Genomic DNA, 14740 nt, shown 5'->3' on the forward strand with positions numbered 1-14740 from the left:
GAGCCATGTTTGGTCAGGAGGACCTTGGACACCTAGCCTGGGAAGCTATGGCCACAGGAGGAGTGGGGTGGCCCTCCTGTGACGCCAACCCCACTAGTTACTGCTTTCTGTCCTCTTTTCCTTTGAGTATACACAGGACCCAGACTTGCTTCTATGAATAGAGGGTGGCAAAAGCAAAGGACACTACTCTGAGGCAAGGCTATTGAAGAAAGACTGTGGGCAGGGCCAGGGAGATAGCTCAGTGAACTAAGTGCTTGTCTAGACAAGCACAGGGACTTGGGTTCGATCCCTGGCACCACATGCTGTACCAGCCCTGCCCCCGGGCGCACTGAGCCAGCCACAGACCAGTCATGGTGGTACACGCCTGTAATCTCAGAGCTGGGGAGGCTAAAAACAGAAGGATCACTATGAGTTTCAGCAGCGTAGTGAGATCCTGTACCAAATACAGAAAGAAAGAAAGAAAGAAAGAAAGAAAGAAAGAAAGAAAGAAAGAAAGAAAGAAGAGAGAGAAAGAAAGAAAGACAGATAGACAGACAGACCACGGGCTCCACTGGCTTACCCTCCACTGGCCAGGGTTCATGGCCACATCAAGCACTACCTGATGGGAAGGAGCCATCTCCAGCTAGCAGCCAGCATAGACCAGAGGCTGGAGAAAGCCAGAAGGGTAACCCCACAGTTGCACTTTGAGATGCCCACAGCCCATCCTAACACTGTACACCAATTCCTGGCACATACAACTGTGCACTAACAAACACTTGCTGTTTGCAGCTGCCGAATTTGGAGACAGTCTGATATGCAGCAACAGCTAACCTAATACAACAGCTAACCTAATACCCAGCTAGGTAATGGGGGAGGGAACGGGGTCCAGAATAGATATAAAACCTCCAGGGAAGTAAAGTAAGGCTCAGGAGGGAGTCAGCAACATAGGAGACAGACCTGCTTCTGCAGAAACTGCAAGTGCAGACTCGGGGGATGCCTCCCCAGGTGGCACCTAGCCAACAGGTCCTAAGGGCCCAGGATGGAAAAGCAGTCCCCAGCTATGCAGGGCATGTGTGGCCACCATACGGTACTTGCTCTCTGCTACTTGAGCACTGCTGGCCCTTTCAACTTTAGGGCTTTTGAACTTGGTAATCTGTGTTTTTTTGCAACTGTGCACCACATCATGAAAGATGAGGATGGCCTTGTGGACTGTTTCCTCATTTTCTTTGATTTTTATCTGTATTCATACACATTAAGGGTTTTTTCAGGATTAACCTAAAGATGAAATACAATTTAATTTAGATTTAATTTTAATGTTAATTTAAAACAAATTAAAAGTTTATTTTTAGGCTACCAAAAGGGATGCAAAATGTCTCAGAAAAGGGAATGGCTTCTAGGTAAACTGCCCACATGGTGACCTACAGGTCTGTAGTGACCATGGTGACCGGGAAGCTGGTTAGATGGAGCAGAGGGGCCGTGGAAGACTCAGGGTGTTTCTCTCCAGGTAGGACAAAGAGGTGCATGCATTTGAGAGCTCCTCTCAGGTCAGGGGCATCAGAGTCCCCTGCTACCCTCTGCAGACATGGCTGGTTGTCCTGTCCTCCAGCCCAGCACCCAGACGTGGGTCCAGCTCCATTCCTGCCTGCCTGGTCCATCAGAAGGGGGAGAAGGAAGTGTGGAAGAGAAGGGTGACTTGGGTCTCAACTTCCTAGCCCAAGCGGTCTGCTAGTATCTCACTCGTCACTGCTGCCATGGGGAAGTTGGGGTCCCTGAAGTCTTAGGGCACAGCAGGCCAGGTGGTCCATGAAGAGTCCTTCCATACCCTGCACTCCATCTAGTGGTTCAGGGTTCCTCACTGCACTGCCTGCGGCTCCAGGGCCCATGAGCCATCCCCACGCAGGCCCAGAGTCCCAGGGCAGGGCGATGTGGTCCTACTCCAGCCGCATCGTACTCACCACGACACACTAAGGGCAAGAGTGGTGATGATGAGCGGCCTGACAGGGGCTGGGTTTGTGCAGGGTACTGGAGCCAAGGCCCTACAGGCCGCCTCAGGACTGCAGAGCCTGAGTTGGATTCCGAGGAGGAGTCTGGTGAAGGAGGGCTCCCAGTCTCTGGCCTGCCCCTCCAGCCACAGGTCTTCTGGCTTGCAAGGCCTAAGGGTTCCAGGCTACTAGTATGGACCTGGACAGATCTAGGGACTCCTCAGACAGGGACGGGAAAGCTAGCAATCCCACAAGGGGAGGGCACCCAAACCAGGACTGTGCTCCAAGTCCCACAGAGAACCCTCCAGTGCAGGATATTTTGATATTTTAAATTTATTTTTGGTACTTGGGATTGATCTCAGGACCTTGCCCTTGCCAGGCAGGTGCTTATACCACTGAGCTATTTCCCCAGCCCGAGGGCAGTTGCCTTTTTCATAGCAGGAGTGAGACTCAGGGAAGGTCCGGAAGCTGAACTGTGGGGGCTCAGCATGCACCCAGTAAACCACGTCCCACAGGGACCTTAGGCTCAGGAGGGATCTCCAGAGGCTCAAGTGGCGACACTGTGACCTGATGACATAAATCTCTGGTGCCACGACCATTTCCCACTACTGGCCCAGCCAGCTGCCTGGCAAGGCGCTCCAGTGGCAGCCTGTGCATGGTGACATGGTGGGGGGTAGGGAAGAGATTCAAAGCCCCTGCTCACTGCCCCTCCTCTCCGGTCCCCAATTGTCCCCTAGTGTGATTACTGCAGATGCACACGTGGTCCCTCTTCCTTCCTGACATTCTTCCTGATGTGCATGCTCCTGCCCCTGTTATATGCAGCCACATACATGGCCACCTTAGGGCGGGGGGAACCTCCGGGTCCCTCCTCACCTGCTCCTTGCACCCTGTGACTCCAACAGTCACTGGCTTTTGCTTCCAGATAGAGGTGTGTCCCCTAACATGCAGAATTCCTCAGGGATGGTCAGGGAGTCCTGGCATGAGACAGGAATTGATCTCCCTACCAGCTCTGGCCCCCTCTAGATCTCTCCGTCATAGCAGCAGGGTAGAGAAGCCTTTCCAAAAAAGACACCCCCATATCTCTGCTACCCCAGGATGCTCTCGTAAAGAGGCGACAGCTCAGTCTGCCAACCTGCCTGACTGATGCCTCTGAAAGTGCCAGGCACACAGCCTCAGAACCTCTGCAGATGACTGAAGATGCTCCTCGGGTCACAGGGCAGGATCCTTGGTCTTTAATGGAGGGACCAAGGACAGGGGGGCCAACTGAGGCCCTGGAAACTTAGCTCCCTGATGATTTATGTTCTCTCTTTTCTAGGAGGGGGAAAAAAACCAAACAAGTAAAGCACTCTCACACCTACATGTCCCACTGTACTGCCCTTGGAAGCTTGGGAACAGGGAGGCCAGTTGTGATGGGACTCAGACCTGGGAGTACAAAGGTCCAGGAGACACCCTAGCCCCAGGAGCCTACTGATCCTCAAAAATGTGGTCCAATGTAGGGTAAAAAACTGGCGTAAGGCCGGCCAGATAGGTCAGTGGACTAAAGCGCTTGCTTAGGCAGAGCACAGTGGCCAGAGTTCAATCCCTGGCATGCCGTGCCAGCCCCACCCCTGGGGTGCACTGAGATGGCCATTGAGAGTGGGTGTGGGGCTGGAGAGATGGCTCAGTGGTCTAAAGCACCTACTTAGAACAAGCTTAGCAAAAGCATCAGGGACCGCGGTTCAATCCCCCAGCACCACATGCCAGCCAGCCCGCCCCCTGGTGGGCTGAGCTGGCCTCTCTCTCTCTCTCTCTCTCTCTCTCTCTCTCTCTCTCTCTCTCTCTCTCTCTCTCTCTCTCTCTCTCTCAAATAAATAAATAAATAAAATTAAAAAAAAAAAAAAAAAGAGAGTGGGTGTGGTGGTGTGCACCTGTAATCCCAGCGCTTGAGAGGCTGAAAACAGGAGAATCACTATAAGTCCGATCTGTGTAGTGAGACGTGCAGACCGTGTACTAAATACAAAAAAAAAAGAAAAGAAAAGAACACTGGCCTAAGCACACTAGTTAAGGACTGCTTTGAGGGATGGCCCTGCACGAGGCTTGAGGCTATGGAGGGGAAGGCACATGGGGCTGACCCAGAGGGTCCCACTGCCCAATAAAGCTCCAGCTGGACATGAGACTTGGGGTGAGGGAGGTGGCCCCATGGACAGTTGGGGGGCGTGTTTACGCTTGGGACTCGAGGTGGCTGGTGACAGAGCTAACCTGGGACAGGTGTTGAGAATCCCATTGGGCAGGATAAGCACAGCCATAGCCAAGGGCATGTGGACAGGACAGGGAGCTCATGGAGGGGAACAGGGCTGATCCAGAGCGTCTGGATAAACTGGACCTAAGAGCATCATCATGCAAAGTGGGAACTCAGGAAAGGGCCAGACCAAGTTCAGTAGATGGGGTGGAGGGTGGGGTCCTCAGCACACACACAGAGGGCGAATAATGGGAGAATGGAGGCTGTGCCTCTGGGGAGAAGGTCACTGGGGATCTATAGTCTGGTTCCCCCAGAAGGTGCCAGTAGCCAAAGGACAGAGCAGGCCAGAAGGACATGCTGAAGGAATAGGTCTGTGCTATGATAGGGCAGCCTGGCTCTGCCAGGGCTGCTGGCATGCAACTTCCCAAAAGCCACTGTGGGCCAGTGTGGGCAGGGCAGCAAAGGTGCAAGTGAGTGTGAGCTTGCAGGAAGGCAAGTGTGAGCTAATAGTGCAGTGGATTAGCCAGCCCGCTGCTGACTGCACCAGGGGCCATAGTGGCTGGGCTGGCCGGGACATTTATGTCAGGATCTGCAGTGCAGGCCTTGTGAAGGAGACACAGCTTGGCCATCTGCAGGACCAGGAAACTCCTGCCAGCCCCTGAGGTATACCCACCTCGCAGTGCAGCCCTTCCCCAAGCCTGGGCGTGGCTTCTGCAGGCTCCCTCTTCTAGCTGTGCCCAACCTGCTCCCCTTAGCCAGCCTTCTCTCTTCCTGAATCCATTCACCCACTGCAGCTCCACTCAACGTGCTGGTCCCAAGGGTCCTACTAGCCTGGCTCTGAGGTGGAGGCTCCATGATACCTTCCAGAAGGACAGGGAAAGAAAGCCCTTAAGACACCACAGCAGGACAATGAGGGAAAAGGAGCCAGCAGGAGGCCACAGGCTGGCATCCCCTGGCTGCTCTTACAGCTACCCTGTGATTAGCTCCCAGATTTGTCCATGAAAGCAACAGTGGGCTGCTGTACTTTTTTATCTAATATGGTTAAGGAGGGTGCCACCAAAAAGCACTCCTCATCACCCTCTCAGGGATCCTAGACCACTGCTAAGAGGTCCTGATCAGAGACACGCCATTCTCACTGTCCTCCCACATTTATAGAATTTTTGCCTGGAGAACTAAGTCCTTGTGCTGAGGCAGGGGAAAGAGGCTGCTTCATCTTTCCGGTCTCTGGTGCACAGTGGGTCTTCTACCAACACTGGAGAAGGAAGCGCCTCAGCCAGCCTCAGAGTCTTTGTGTCCAAAAACACAGGTCTCTTTGTTCAGGGAGTGGGAAGAAAAAGGAGGGAAGAGGAGGCAGAAGAAAAGCCCACCTGTTCCTCCCCACAGGTCAGCATGAAGGAAACACTTCCTGGCTGGACCAATCTGGAACCTAATCGCAGGACAGCTGTAGCAGCAACCAGTGGATGCCAGCCTGCTGCCTCTCAGCCAGGGCCTGGGCACCCCCTGCCCAGCACCCACCAGTCCCCAGAACCTGCAGTGACAGCTGCTCACCAGGCCACAGGAGGCGGTGATGTGTATTACGACAAACAGGGGCAGCCCACTGACAAATAGGCCTGCGTGATCTAAACGCCATCATATCCCATAAAAACGCCAGTGGGCGCAGAGTCAGAGCCAAAGTAGAGCACCATCCCAGGCTGGAGGCGCTCTGAAGCCCACAGCCTGCTCAGTATCCCTGACCTCTTGGGTGAGTTTCCAGATACTGCCTGCTGGTTGTGATTGTGGTTTTTGCTTGTTACACCCTGTCTGTGGTAGGGAAAATGAGGCCCTAGGGGTTAATGGGGCCAAGGGAGCCTCAGGGGAACCATTTTCTGGTGGGTGAGGGGAGTGGACACTGGGCAGAACAAGTGACCCATTTGCCACACAGACAGGGCCTGTGCTTTGCATCCTAAAGCAGGTTCCCAGCATGTCTGCAAAGCAACAAGAGATGCACACATCCAAGGAGCCTTTCCAAGGAGTGACTGGGGCAGGCCATCCCCCACCCCGTCCCCACCCCAGAAGGTACCCAACTGAGTTCGAGGATCTCCTCAGGGTAGGTGAGGACAGCCAGCTTTCCTTTACAGGGGCCTGGGAGTGATTCCTCTGGGAATCTCTAAATGCACTACACTGAGTTGATAATAAATATAAGAAGGGTAAAGTGGAGGTCAACACCCCGAAGTGGGACTTCCTAGGCATTGCACCATTCAAGAAAACTTTTCCAAAGGACGGTACATGCCACAAGCTGAGCTTAGGGGCCTGGTAACAATCTTGCATGGGACTCTGGCCTGACATTCAAAGTAGCAGTGGCACAGTATGGAGGGGGTGGGGCTGAGGGGAGTTTGCATTTTTTTCAAGGGTCTATACTGAGGAGAAAGGGCAAGGGGGTGCTAGGCCAGAGAGCACTGATTCCCAGTGGCACTGGCTGAACTCTATTTGTGCCTGGGAATTCCCAGAGCAGGGACATGCAAGGTCCCAGGCTGGATCCTGGAGCTAGACCAAGGCATTCTGGGAAACGTAGTCCTTGGGGAGTTAGGAGAGCCAGCCGGGATTTGGGGAGTGTTTAGTTAGGGAACAGCCAAGGAAGAACAGAGAGCAAAAGGGCCTATCCTGACCTCAGTCTCAGAGTGGAGGTTTAGGATTCCTGGGAAATGGTTTCATTTCAACCTCTGCTGCCTCGCTAGGATCACCACAAGTGTTTTTCTTTGAGCAATGAAGCTGGATGCTATTATTTTGGTGGGGAGACCTAGGAACACCCCAGAATGAGGGCCCAGACCAAATCTACCTACTTGAAAGGACCATTCAGTGCCCCTCACTCCTGTCCTACTCTGGCTATGTTCTTCAGACACAAAGAGAGAGGGGACCAGGTGCTACCTGCTGGCCTCCGCCTCCAGGAGAGACTGCAGGCATACCGAGTGCTCGCGTGCACATTATTTATGCTCACAGCCCGCTCTGATGACATATGTAAGTTGACAGCGAACATCCTATCAACTTGCTGGAGTGTATCTTGATTGTTAAAACACACTCTTAAAGGTGTACAATCATTTATCAAATTAAAATAGCCGTGCCTTGCTTGTTCCTGCTCTGTCTTCCCAGACCCTCAACAGCCCTACTCCTGCTCCTCTGGCCTCCTGGGGACCCTGCCCTAGTCCTGAGCCTTGCTTCTGGAGGACCCTGGCCTCCAAACCCCTCCCCAACCCTCCTCAGGCCAGGGCAAGCCCACTAATCGCCAAGAAGTGACAAACGCCAGAAGCCCCACCAATTAAATTTAAACTCATGCAAAGCTCAGTGGCCAGTAAATTATTATTTTTATTAGCTTGAACCAAGTTCCCGTAAGAGAGAAAGTCAACTTGCTCCCATGAATGGCTCTTGTATAATTTATTTAACTCTGTGCTCTTTGCCAAAGCCTGAAATATTTTTAGCTCGTTCTGTTGTTGGATTTGGCTTTTTTATGTGTGTTTCTGAGGGGTATTTTTAGCCTCATCCATGTTATTCTAACAACCTCCTATGCGTTCTGTCCTGTCTGTGCGGCTGTTGAACCCTGTCTAGCAGGAGAAGAGGGAGATTTCTAAGAATAACCAGGGAGTGTTTGGGGGTGCGTGCCTCTTCCAGGGGAGATGTGCTATCTGCACAATGCCGCTCCCCCCTCCATCACTAATTTGCCTATCGCTCACGTGACCTGGATATTCCTATGGAAAACTCGTTGTCTCCTTAAAGGAATAATCAGACACGGTGGCAGCACAAGTCCCACAGAGGAAAACTCTCTCTCTCTCTCTCTCTCTCTCTCTCTCTCTCTCTCTCTCTCCCCAAACAGCTTTATTGGGGCGGGTGCGGCCACAGCCAGCCCAGTCCCCAAGCCGGCTGCTGGATTCCGGGATTCCCGCAGCTCCGCTGGGCCCGGCAGCTGCTTTGATGTCTAGCTCTGTCACTTAGGGAGCAGAATGGGTAGAGTCCTCGGAAAGTAACTCTTTTCACACCTACTTAATGTTGGTAACTGCTGCAGAGACACTCCATCCTGTCATAGAGTTAATGAGGTATTTACGAAAATGTATTTTTTTTTTTTCTTTTACAAAAAAATTCCACGTGATGAGGGAAGGGGAAACTGGATGGGGTCTTTTCACACCAGGAATTTTTTTTTTCTACAGAGCTGGGAGGAATTGGGGGGGATTTTATTATTATTTTTATTTTCCAGATTGGCTACCTGAGTAGAAAAGAAGTTTGCAATTCCCTATTGGAGGGTTTGGGTTCCTTAACAAACCCAGCCCAGGGTACCTAGCTACCCAGGCAGGGACAATTCAGAGCCCAAAGACAAGGGAAGGAACTCAGATTATTCAAACCAAGCCATGAAATAGCCTCTTGGTGGACACCCTGAGGGGGGACATTCAGAGGACGACAGGACCAAAGCTGACCCAGCCAGAAGGGGGGAGGGGCCAGATGTGCACTGGACTCTGGGCATCCCCCAGGCCAGGGCTGCCTCCTGATTAACGTTTCTGGAGGCACAGGCGAGATTCCCCAGTCGCTCCAGGCAGTAGCGCTGATGAGAAACCTCGGGCTGGTTCTTGTTGATTTTCTTTTTTGCCCCCCCACCCATTTCACAGCTTTGCCTCCAGACCATCTGTATTAGAGACAAAATCTAACACTGCACTAAAAATAATAGTTCCAAACATTTTAATTGTACCTTTTGGTGACAAGGTTACTGTAACAACACTTTACCATAAAACCCTACAGCTGAACATAAAGCACTTTCATTTTTGGAAAAACAATGGGAGGAGAAGCCCCTGAGCCCTACAGTCCCTTGGGCCTCACCCTCATCACCCGAAGGCCCATGGTGTGCAGCTACTGGGTGGGAACGGAGGGCAGCTGGTGGGGAGACCCTCGGCCCAGCCTGAGCTGTGGTGCCAGACCACGCAGGCTGGGAGAGCAGCTAGAAGAGGCTGCTCCTGGAAAGCTAGTGAGACCAACACAGGGAAGAAACTGGAGCAATTGTCTTAGAAGCTCCAGCTGGGCTGCTGCGAAGCTGGCCTGCAACTCAGGACATCCATGGAAATGGGAAGAAGGTCCAAATTGGCCATTCGGAAATCCACACATGTGACACAAAAAACTGTTTAACGTCATCACACCTATTTCTGTCTAAACTGGATCCTATATAGACACAGACTAAGGCAAAGGAATCCAGGGTGTAACTCCTTTTAAAAAAAGACATGGAGTGAAATCTCAAAAACTAATACGATATTCTGGCTCTCCGCAGTTGCAATAGGCTTCCAGCTGCAGTCGCCTCTCCTGCATGTCGTGAAGGCTTCCATCACAGACAGAAGATAATGGGCCTCTAGGAGTAAGGGACAAGTGGCCTGCCTGCCCCAAAAGAGTTTGGGGGTCCTCCAGCATTCTCTAGAGCCCCTGTGAATGGTGGCAGAAGGAAGGACTTGGGGTCAAGTAACAAGGATGGTCACAGATCAGCCCAGAGCCCAGCAAAATTCCTCACACTGTGCTGTGGCCTGCACTCCAAGAACCACGTGGTCAAACTTAGAATGAGCAAGACAAAGGTCCAGGCCACCCCACCAAGGTCCCACCTGACTGGGTGTTACCTAGATCTGAAAAGGAGAGCAGAAAGGGGAAATGGCGGCTGACCAGGAGCTGGCCCAGCAGTGGGCTGTTGAATGGGGTGGGGAGTCACCAGTGACCTGAACGGATGGGGAGTCTGGCCTGGGCTGGCCTTCCCAAAGGGGGTGTCCTCCAGTCTGTCTGGGCACCCCCATGAAAGCCCTGATGTCAGAGGCCCCTCCCCTCGTGGCACTGTGATCTGCCAGGCTAGAGGGCACAGCATACAGGAGGCGAACAGCTCTCTCCCCAGCCCCCTGCCTGAAGGCTGGGTCTCCCCACCCCCCCCCAGGGGTCCAAAGAACTGCAGTCAGAAGCAGGGGCTGGCTAGGAAGCTGGGGAGCTGTCCCCTGCAACCACCATAACCCCCTCCCTCACAGCCCAGTGGGGCCTGCTCTAGGTGGGCAGCATCTCATCGCAAGGGTGGAAAGACACACTTAATAACCGCAGAGACAACGGAAGAGATATTTTTAAATCACCGATTGCTCAGGCAAGTACTTTCTCTCTCTCCAGTTATAAATCTGGAGAAAAAGAAAAGGAGAGAAAGAAGAAAGCAGTGGAGAGAACAGGGCAGTCTGGCTGGAGGCTCCAGCTGGAAAAGAAGCAGCAGAGTGGAGCTGACCGGCAGGGAGCCTGGGGAGCCCCAGACCACGTGAGAGTGGAAGGCCCTTGAGCTGTACATGCTGGTAGCCCCTTAGTAATTAGGCAACTTTGGATTTTTTTTAAAAAAGGAAATACATGTTTTTCTTTTTGACTGCCTTCCCTTCTATCGTTTTCTTTCTAGCCTAGTCAGTGCCATCCGTTTTAATCCACACACTAATTGTAATCCCATTAAAGCAGATATAATTTTATTAGTATTCACAGTTCATCAAGCTAGCAATAATAACTGTTACTGCCAAATATAAAAAAAAAAGCTGCAAACATTTCTGATGTTTATAACAAACTAAACAAAATCAAGCCGATCTGTGGAGTGGCCAGTAGGTCCCATGCGCACAGCCTCTGGTGCTTCCCCAAAGTCCTACTGGGAGAGGAATGCAGAGGTGGCCCCTTTCCCCCCAACGCCAGGACCAATGCCCTAAATGCGCGAGGCCTGAGTGGGCTCTGCCAAAGACGGACCCTTTGGGTTGGAAGGTGCACGGAGGAGTCGGCAGGCTTGGCGCCGCGGGCCACCCCAGGCTGTCTCCTCTCGGAACACACTCACCGGCGCACTCGCCTGCACCGAAATCCGGAGCGCGGCTCAGCGCTGCCCTCCCTAGGTGCGGGCTGCTTGCTGGCCGCACTCTGGCCAGCTTTGTCCGGCTTTAGCAAGATACCAGAGGCACTTGTTAAAGCTAACGCATCCCCTGCAAACCCATTCTCGCCCTGACACTTCAAGGCTTTATATAGAAACAGGATTTGCTCCTCTTACACCAGCAGTCCCCATCAGCGCTTGCCCCGTGCACACCGCCCTAATCTGCTGTGCTCAGGGCGCCGGCCCCCTCCCCCAGCCACACAGCCCTTTCCTTCCCGTGGACAGTGCTTCCTCGTCCTAGCCCCTCAGCATCCTAAGGAGGTGAATGGAGAGCGCAAAAGATAAAGCTTCTCTTGGAATTTAGTTCTGCCGGAGTAGGCGAGGGTGGGTGGCCAGAAACGGAAGGTTTTATTTTTAACCAGCGGCAGAGCTGCCTGAGACCCGCGAGAGACCCCCCAGGAAAGGCCTCTGTAAACCACTACTACGATGAGGCTCCGGGGCTGGCAGGGAGCGAAGCCCTCTTCGCGCCTGGCAGGGAAATGAAACCAAAGCTTGAGAACTGCTCCCGGGAGCCGAGAAGCGGGCGCCGGTCCGACTATCAAACATCCTCACTGAACGTCCTCACTGCAAAGTGGGCCTCCGGTCCCGCACCCGCCGAGCATGGGCACTGACCTGTGTGCGAAGCCATGGGCAGCGGCGATGGAAAGTATTTCCCCGGCTGGAAGTGCGCGGAAGGCTGGGCGGTGGGACCAGCCGGGGCGAGGCGCGCGGCCGCAGCGCCGCGGTGGCCCAGGCTCCCGCGCTCCGACAGGAGATGCGGCGGCGGTGCAAAGTCGCGGCCATCCATGCCCGGTCCGGGTCCCGGCCCCGGCCAGCCGCCGCCTCCTGGGAGCAGCGTGGCCGGGGCCCGGGGGCAACTGGACGCGCGGGTGGCGCGCGGGCGGTGCGGAGGAGGCGGTGTCCGGGGTCACTGGCTGCAGGGGCGGCGTGCCCGTCAGCACGCTGGCGGACTGGGCTTCTCGGCGGGCGGCCGAGCGCCAAGCCGGCGGCCGCCGTGCACGTCCATAGTCTGCGGAAGCAAGCAGAAAACACTCGTTGACTGGGGGCTCGGCTGGCCCAGCGCCCCCCCTCCCCCCGCTTCCCCGCCCTCGGGCCGGAGCCCGGGCCAGGGCCTGGAGCGCTCGGTGCGTCTCCTTGCCGCACACGCGCGCGCTGGGCCACCCGGGCCGCCCTGCACCCAGGTCCCCGCGTGCACACGCACCGTCCCGGCTACGTTCGGCCTGGAGGAGTAAGAGGTGACCCGTCCACGCTACACGCCGATTTCCCCTCACGTCCCCGCGGGTCCCTACACTAAGGGCGACGTGTCGAAGAGGCTGCTGGCTCCGCTGGGTGATAAAAACCCAAATCTGCGAAGCCATCACGCACACTCGCGCGCGCACACACACACACACACACACTCGCACACCCTTTCCCCTCCCCCGCTGCCCAAAGGTGTCTCGGAGGAAAAGGCCTGGGGTCCACGCTCTTTTTTTTCCTCTCCCGTCATTCCGAGGTCCAGCTTTTACTGCATTCCGTTTAACCGAATAACCATGCTAATTAAGCGAGTAATTTTATTGATTGTAACTCAAGAGTTTTTTTATAACCTTCCTTTTCTACCCTCTCCCATCCCCCCATGCGTCTTTTCAGCCCATTCTTTAGAATCTGTAGCCCCCTCACCCCACGGTCCCAATGGGATCAGCCTCCGCCCGCTAGCACTGTGGCAGGACCCTGAGCCGGCTCCAAGGTGCCCCACGACCGCCACCAGCATCACCTGGGCCGCCACGCCGCAGTGCCTGGCCCGCTGTCCCTAAGCCCGGAGCTTCGCGAAGAGACAACAATCACCCCACCCCCCCATCAGATTTGCCCAAGCTCTTCCTCTGCAGACTGGGGTCTTTGAGAGTGAGAAATTGTTCTCTCTCAGCCTCCCAAATCACCCTCGACATCTCTCCATTCAGTGTCTGCCCAAGATTGCCCGGTCTCCGCATGACCAATCAGCCAGGGATGCGGGATCTGCGGCTACTGCTCGGCCTTGCAGCTCAGGAGGACTGGCCGGGCCCAACGGAGCCTTAACTCCTGCCCACCTCCCAGCAGATCCATGACCTTCATTCATTCCACCCCCTCACAGGTCTGCCTAAAAATGACCCTCATTTCCATTCTCTTCCATCCTTACCCACCTAAGAGTCCACTTCCAGGAAAAATCGAGGACAATTTCAAACTGGACCCAAGCAAGAGCTTAAGGGAACAACTATGCACGTGCCACCAAAGATTCTTGCCCGTTGTCATTCTACACATTCCTCCTTATTTCCTAAACATGCATTGTTTTAATGTTCGGTATCACCTCCAACATAAGGAAGCTTAATAGGCGCGATTTTATTAATTGTGAACTTTGCAGAAAGCCTCGTGGTGGTTTTCTTTAGCCGACCCACCGTGAAAACAAAGCGATTAAGATGTTTTCTATTTTGTAAATACCATTTTAAATTGCTATATTTTATGCTCTGGGTTCTACAGCATCTTATTTGCAGACTATTTTGTGTCTGATTTAATCTATAACCGAAAACAATGTATTAAGTGAATACATATTTGTTCAGTTGATAAGCTTTTTTAATATTTATTCGGGGAGCTTTTGCATTGTAAATAAACGGGACTACACAAAGAGTTCTCTTTGTCTCAAAACTGCATACAAAGGGGTATGGGGCTCCCTTCCCTCAGGGTATTCACTCTTCCCCCGGTCCAACAAACAACTCGGCTCACCGCTGCGCAGGCTTTCGAGCCAGGCCGCAAGGGTCGGGAGCAGCAGGCCCAGGGGGCTGCTCGCGCTGGGGTCAGAGGAAGGCCTGCGGGGCCGGACGAGGGGCTTGCGCGCCCCGGCCGGCCGGCGCCTCCTAAGTCGTAGAGGGCGCCGGGCAGGACAAAGGGAAAGCAGGAAGGGGAGGGAGGTCAGGAGCCTGCTGCTTCAAAGGCGCCGAGGGCCCGAGAGGGGTAGAGGCTGCGAGGCTTCCCGGCGGCCTCGGGGGAGTCCTGTGTGCTCTGCCTTTGTTTTGCGGGTGCTTCCCCCCCTTCTTTCCACTAAGAAATTTCGAAACTGTCGAGAAAGCGCGGGCTGTTCGAGATTCTCGAGACGCGGGCTCTTGGACCAAGCAGCAACTTCATTCTTCCACCTCCTGCGGTGGCGGGCACTGGACCCCGGGCGGATCGCTAACTCAATTGCCCCTTTCCGACCGACTTGCTCGACTTCTTACACAAAAGGGCTGGATTAAGTCCCTAGTGTGTGCTGCCGCAGATTCCTACCGGACTGGCGAGGGCTCTTCTTTGTGCTCTCCGCTGCTGGGAGTCGCCGAGCCGCGAGTCCCGCCTACCCGCGAGAGCCCCAGCCGCCAGGCAGCCAGCGGCCAGCGCGGCCAAGGAAGGCTGCGAATCAGTCCCGAGGCCGGGAGCTGCGGCGCCGCCACCCGCCGCGTTCCGGAGCTCTGAGCTCACCCTCTCCCAAGCCCTGGGACAGGCCGCCGAGGGGAACCCGAAAATAGAGCTGAACCAAAGGATAAACACAGTGAAAGCGGTGGCGGGCAGTGGACCCCGCGCAGGCCAGAAAATCGCCGGCTACTGGAAAGAAGCGAACCTTGCATCCCTCCCCAAGGTGGTAGGGCGTGACCCCCGACGCCGCCG

At 54.4% G+C, this 14740-nt stretch overlaps 1 protein-coding gene across 4 annotated transcripts in view; it reads right to left on the reverse strand.

The window, feature by feature from the left end:
* Nucleotides 1-14740, reverse strand: part of Bahcc1 (BAH domain and coiled-coil containing 1) — a 60718-nt gene that overhangs the window by 44774 nt on the left and 1204 nt on the right. For all 4 annotated transcript variants that reach the window (XM_023699252.1, XM_023699251.1, XM_023699250.1 and 1 more), the window contains exon 2: nt 11711-12107. In XM_023699252.1, the coding sequence (XP_023555020.1) occupies nt 11711-11885 (175 nt within the window). In that variant the 5' untranslated portion in view covers nt 11886-12107. The remainder of the gene's footprint in view (nt 1-11710; nt 12108-14740) is intronic.

This window comes from Octodon degus, unplaced genomic scaffold (assembly GCF_000260255.1).
Source record: "Octodon degus isolate 3935 unplaced genomic scaffold, OctDeg1.0 scaffold00112, whole genome shotgun sequence".
NCBI classification, from domain to species: domain Eukaryota; kingdom Metazoa; phylum Chordata; class Mammalia; order Rodentia; family Octodontidae; genus Octodon; species Octodon degus.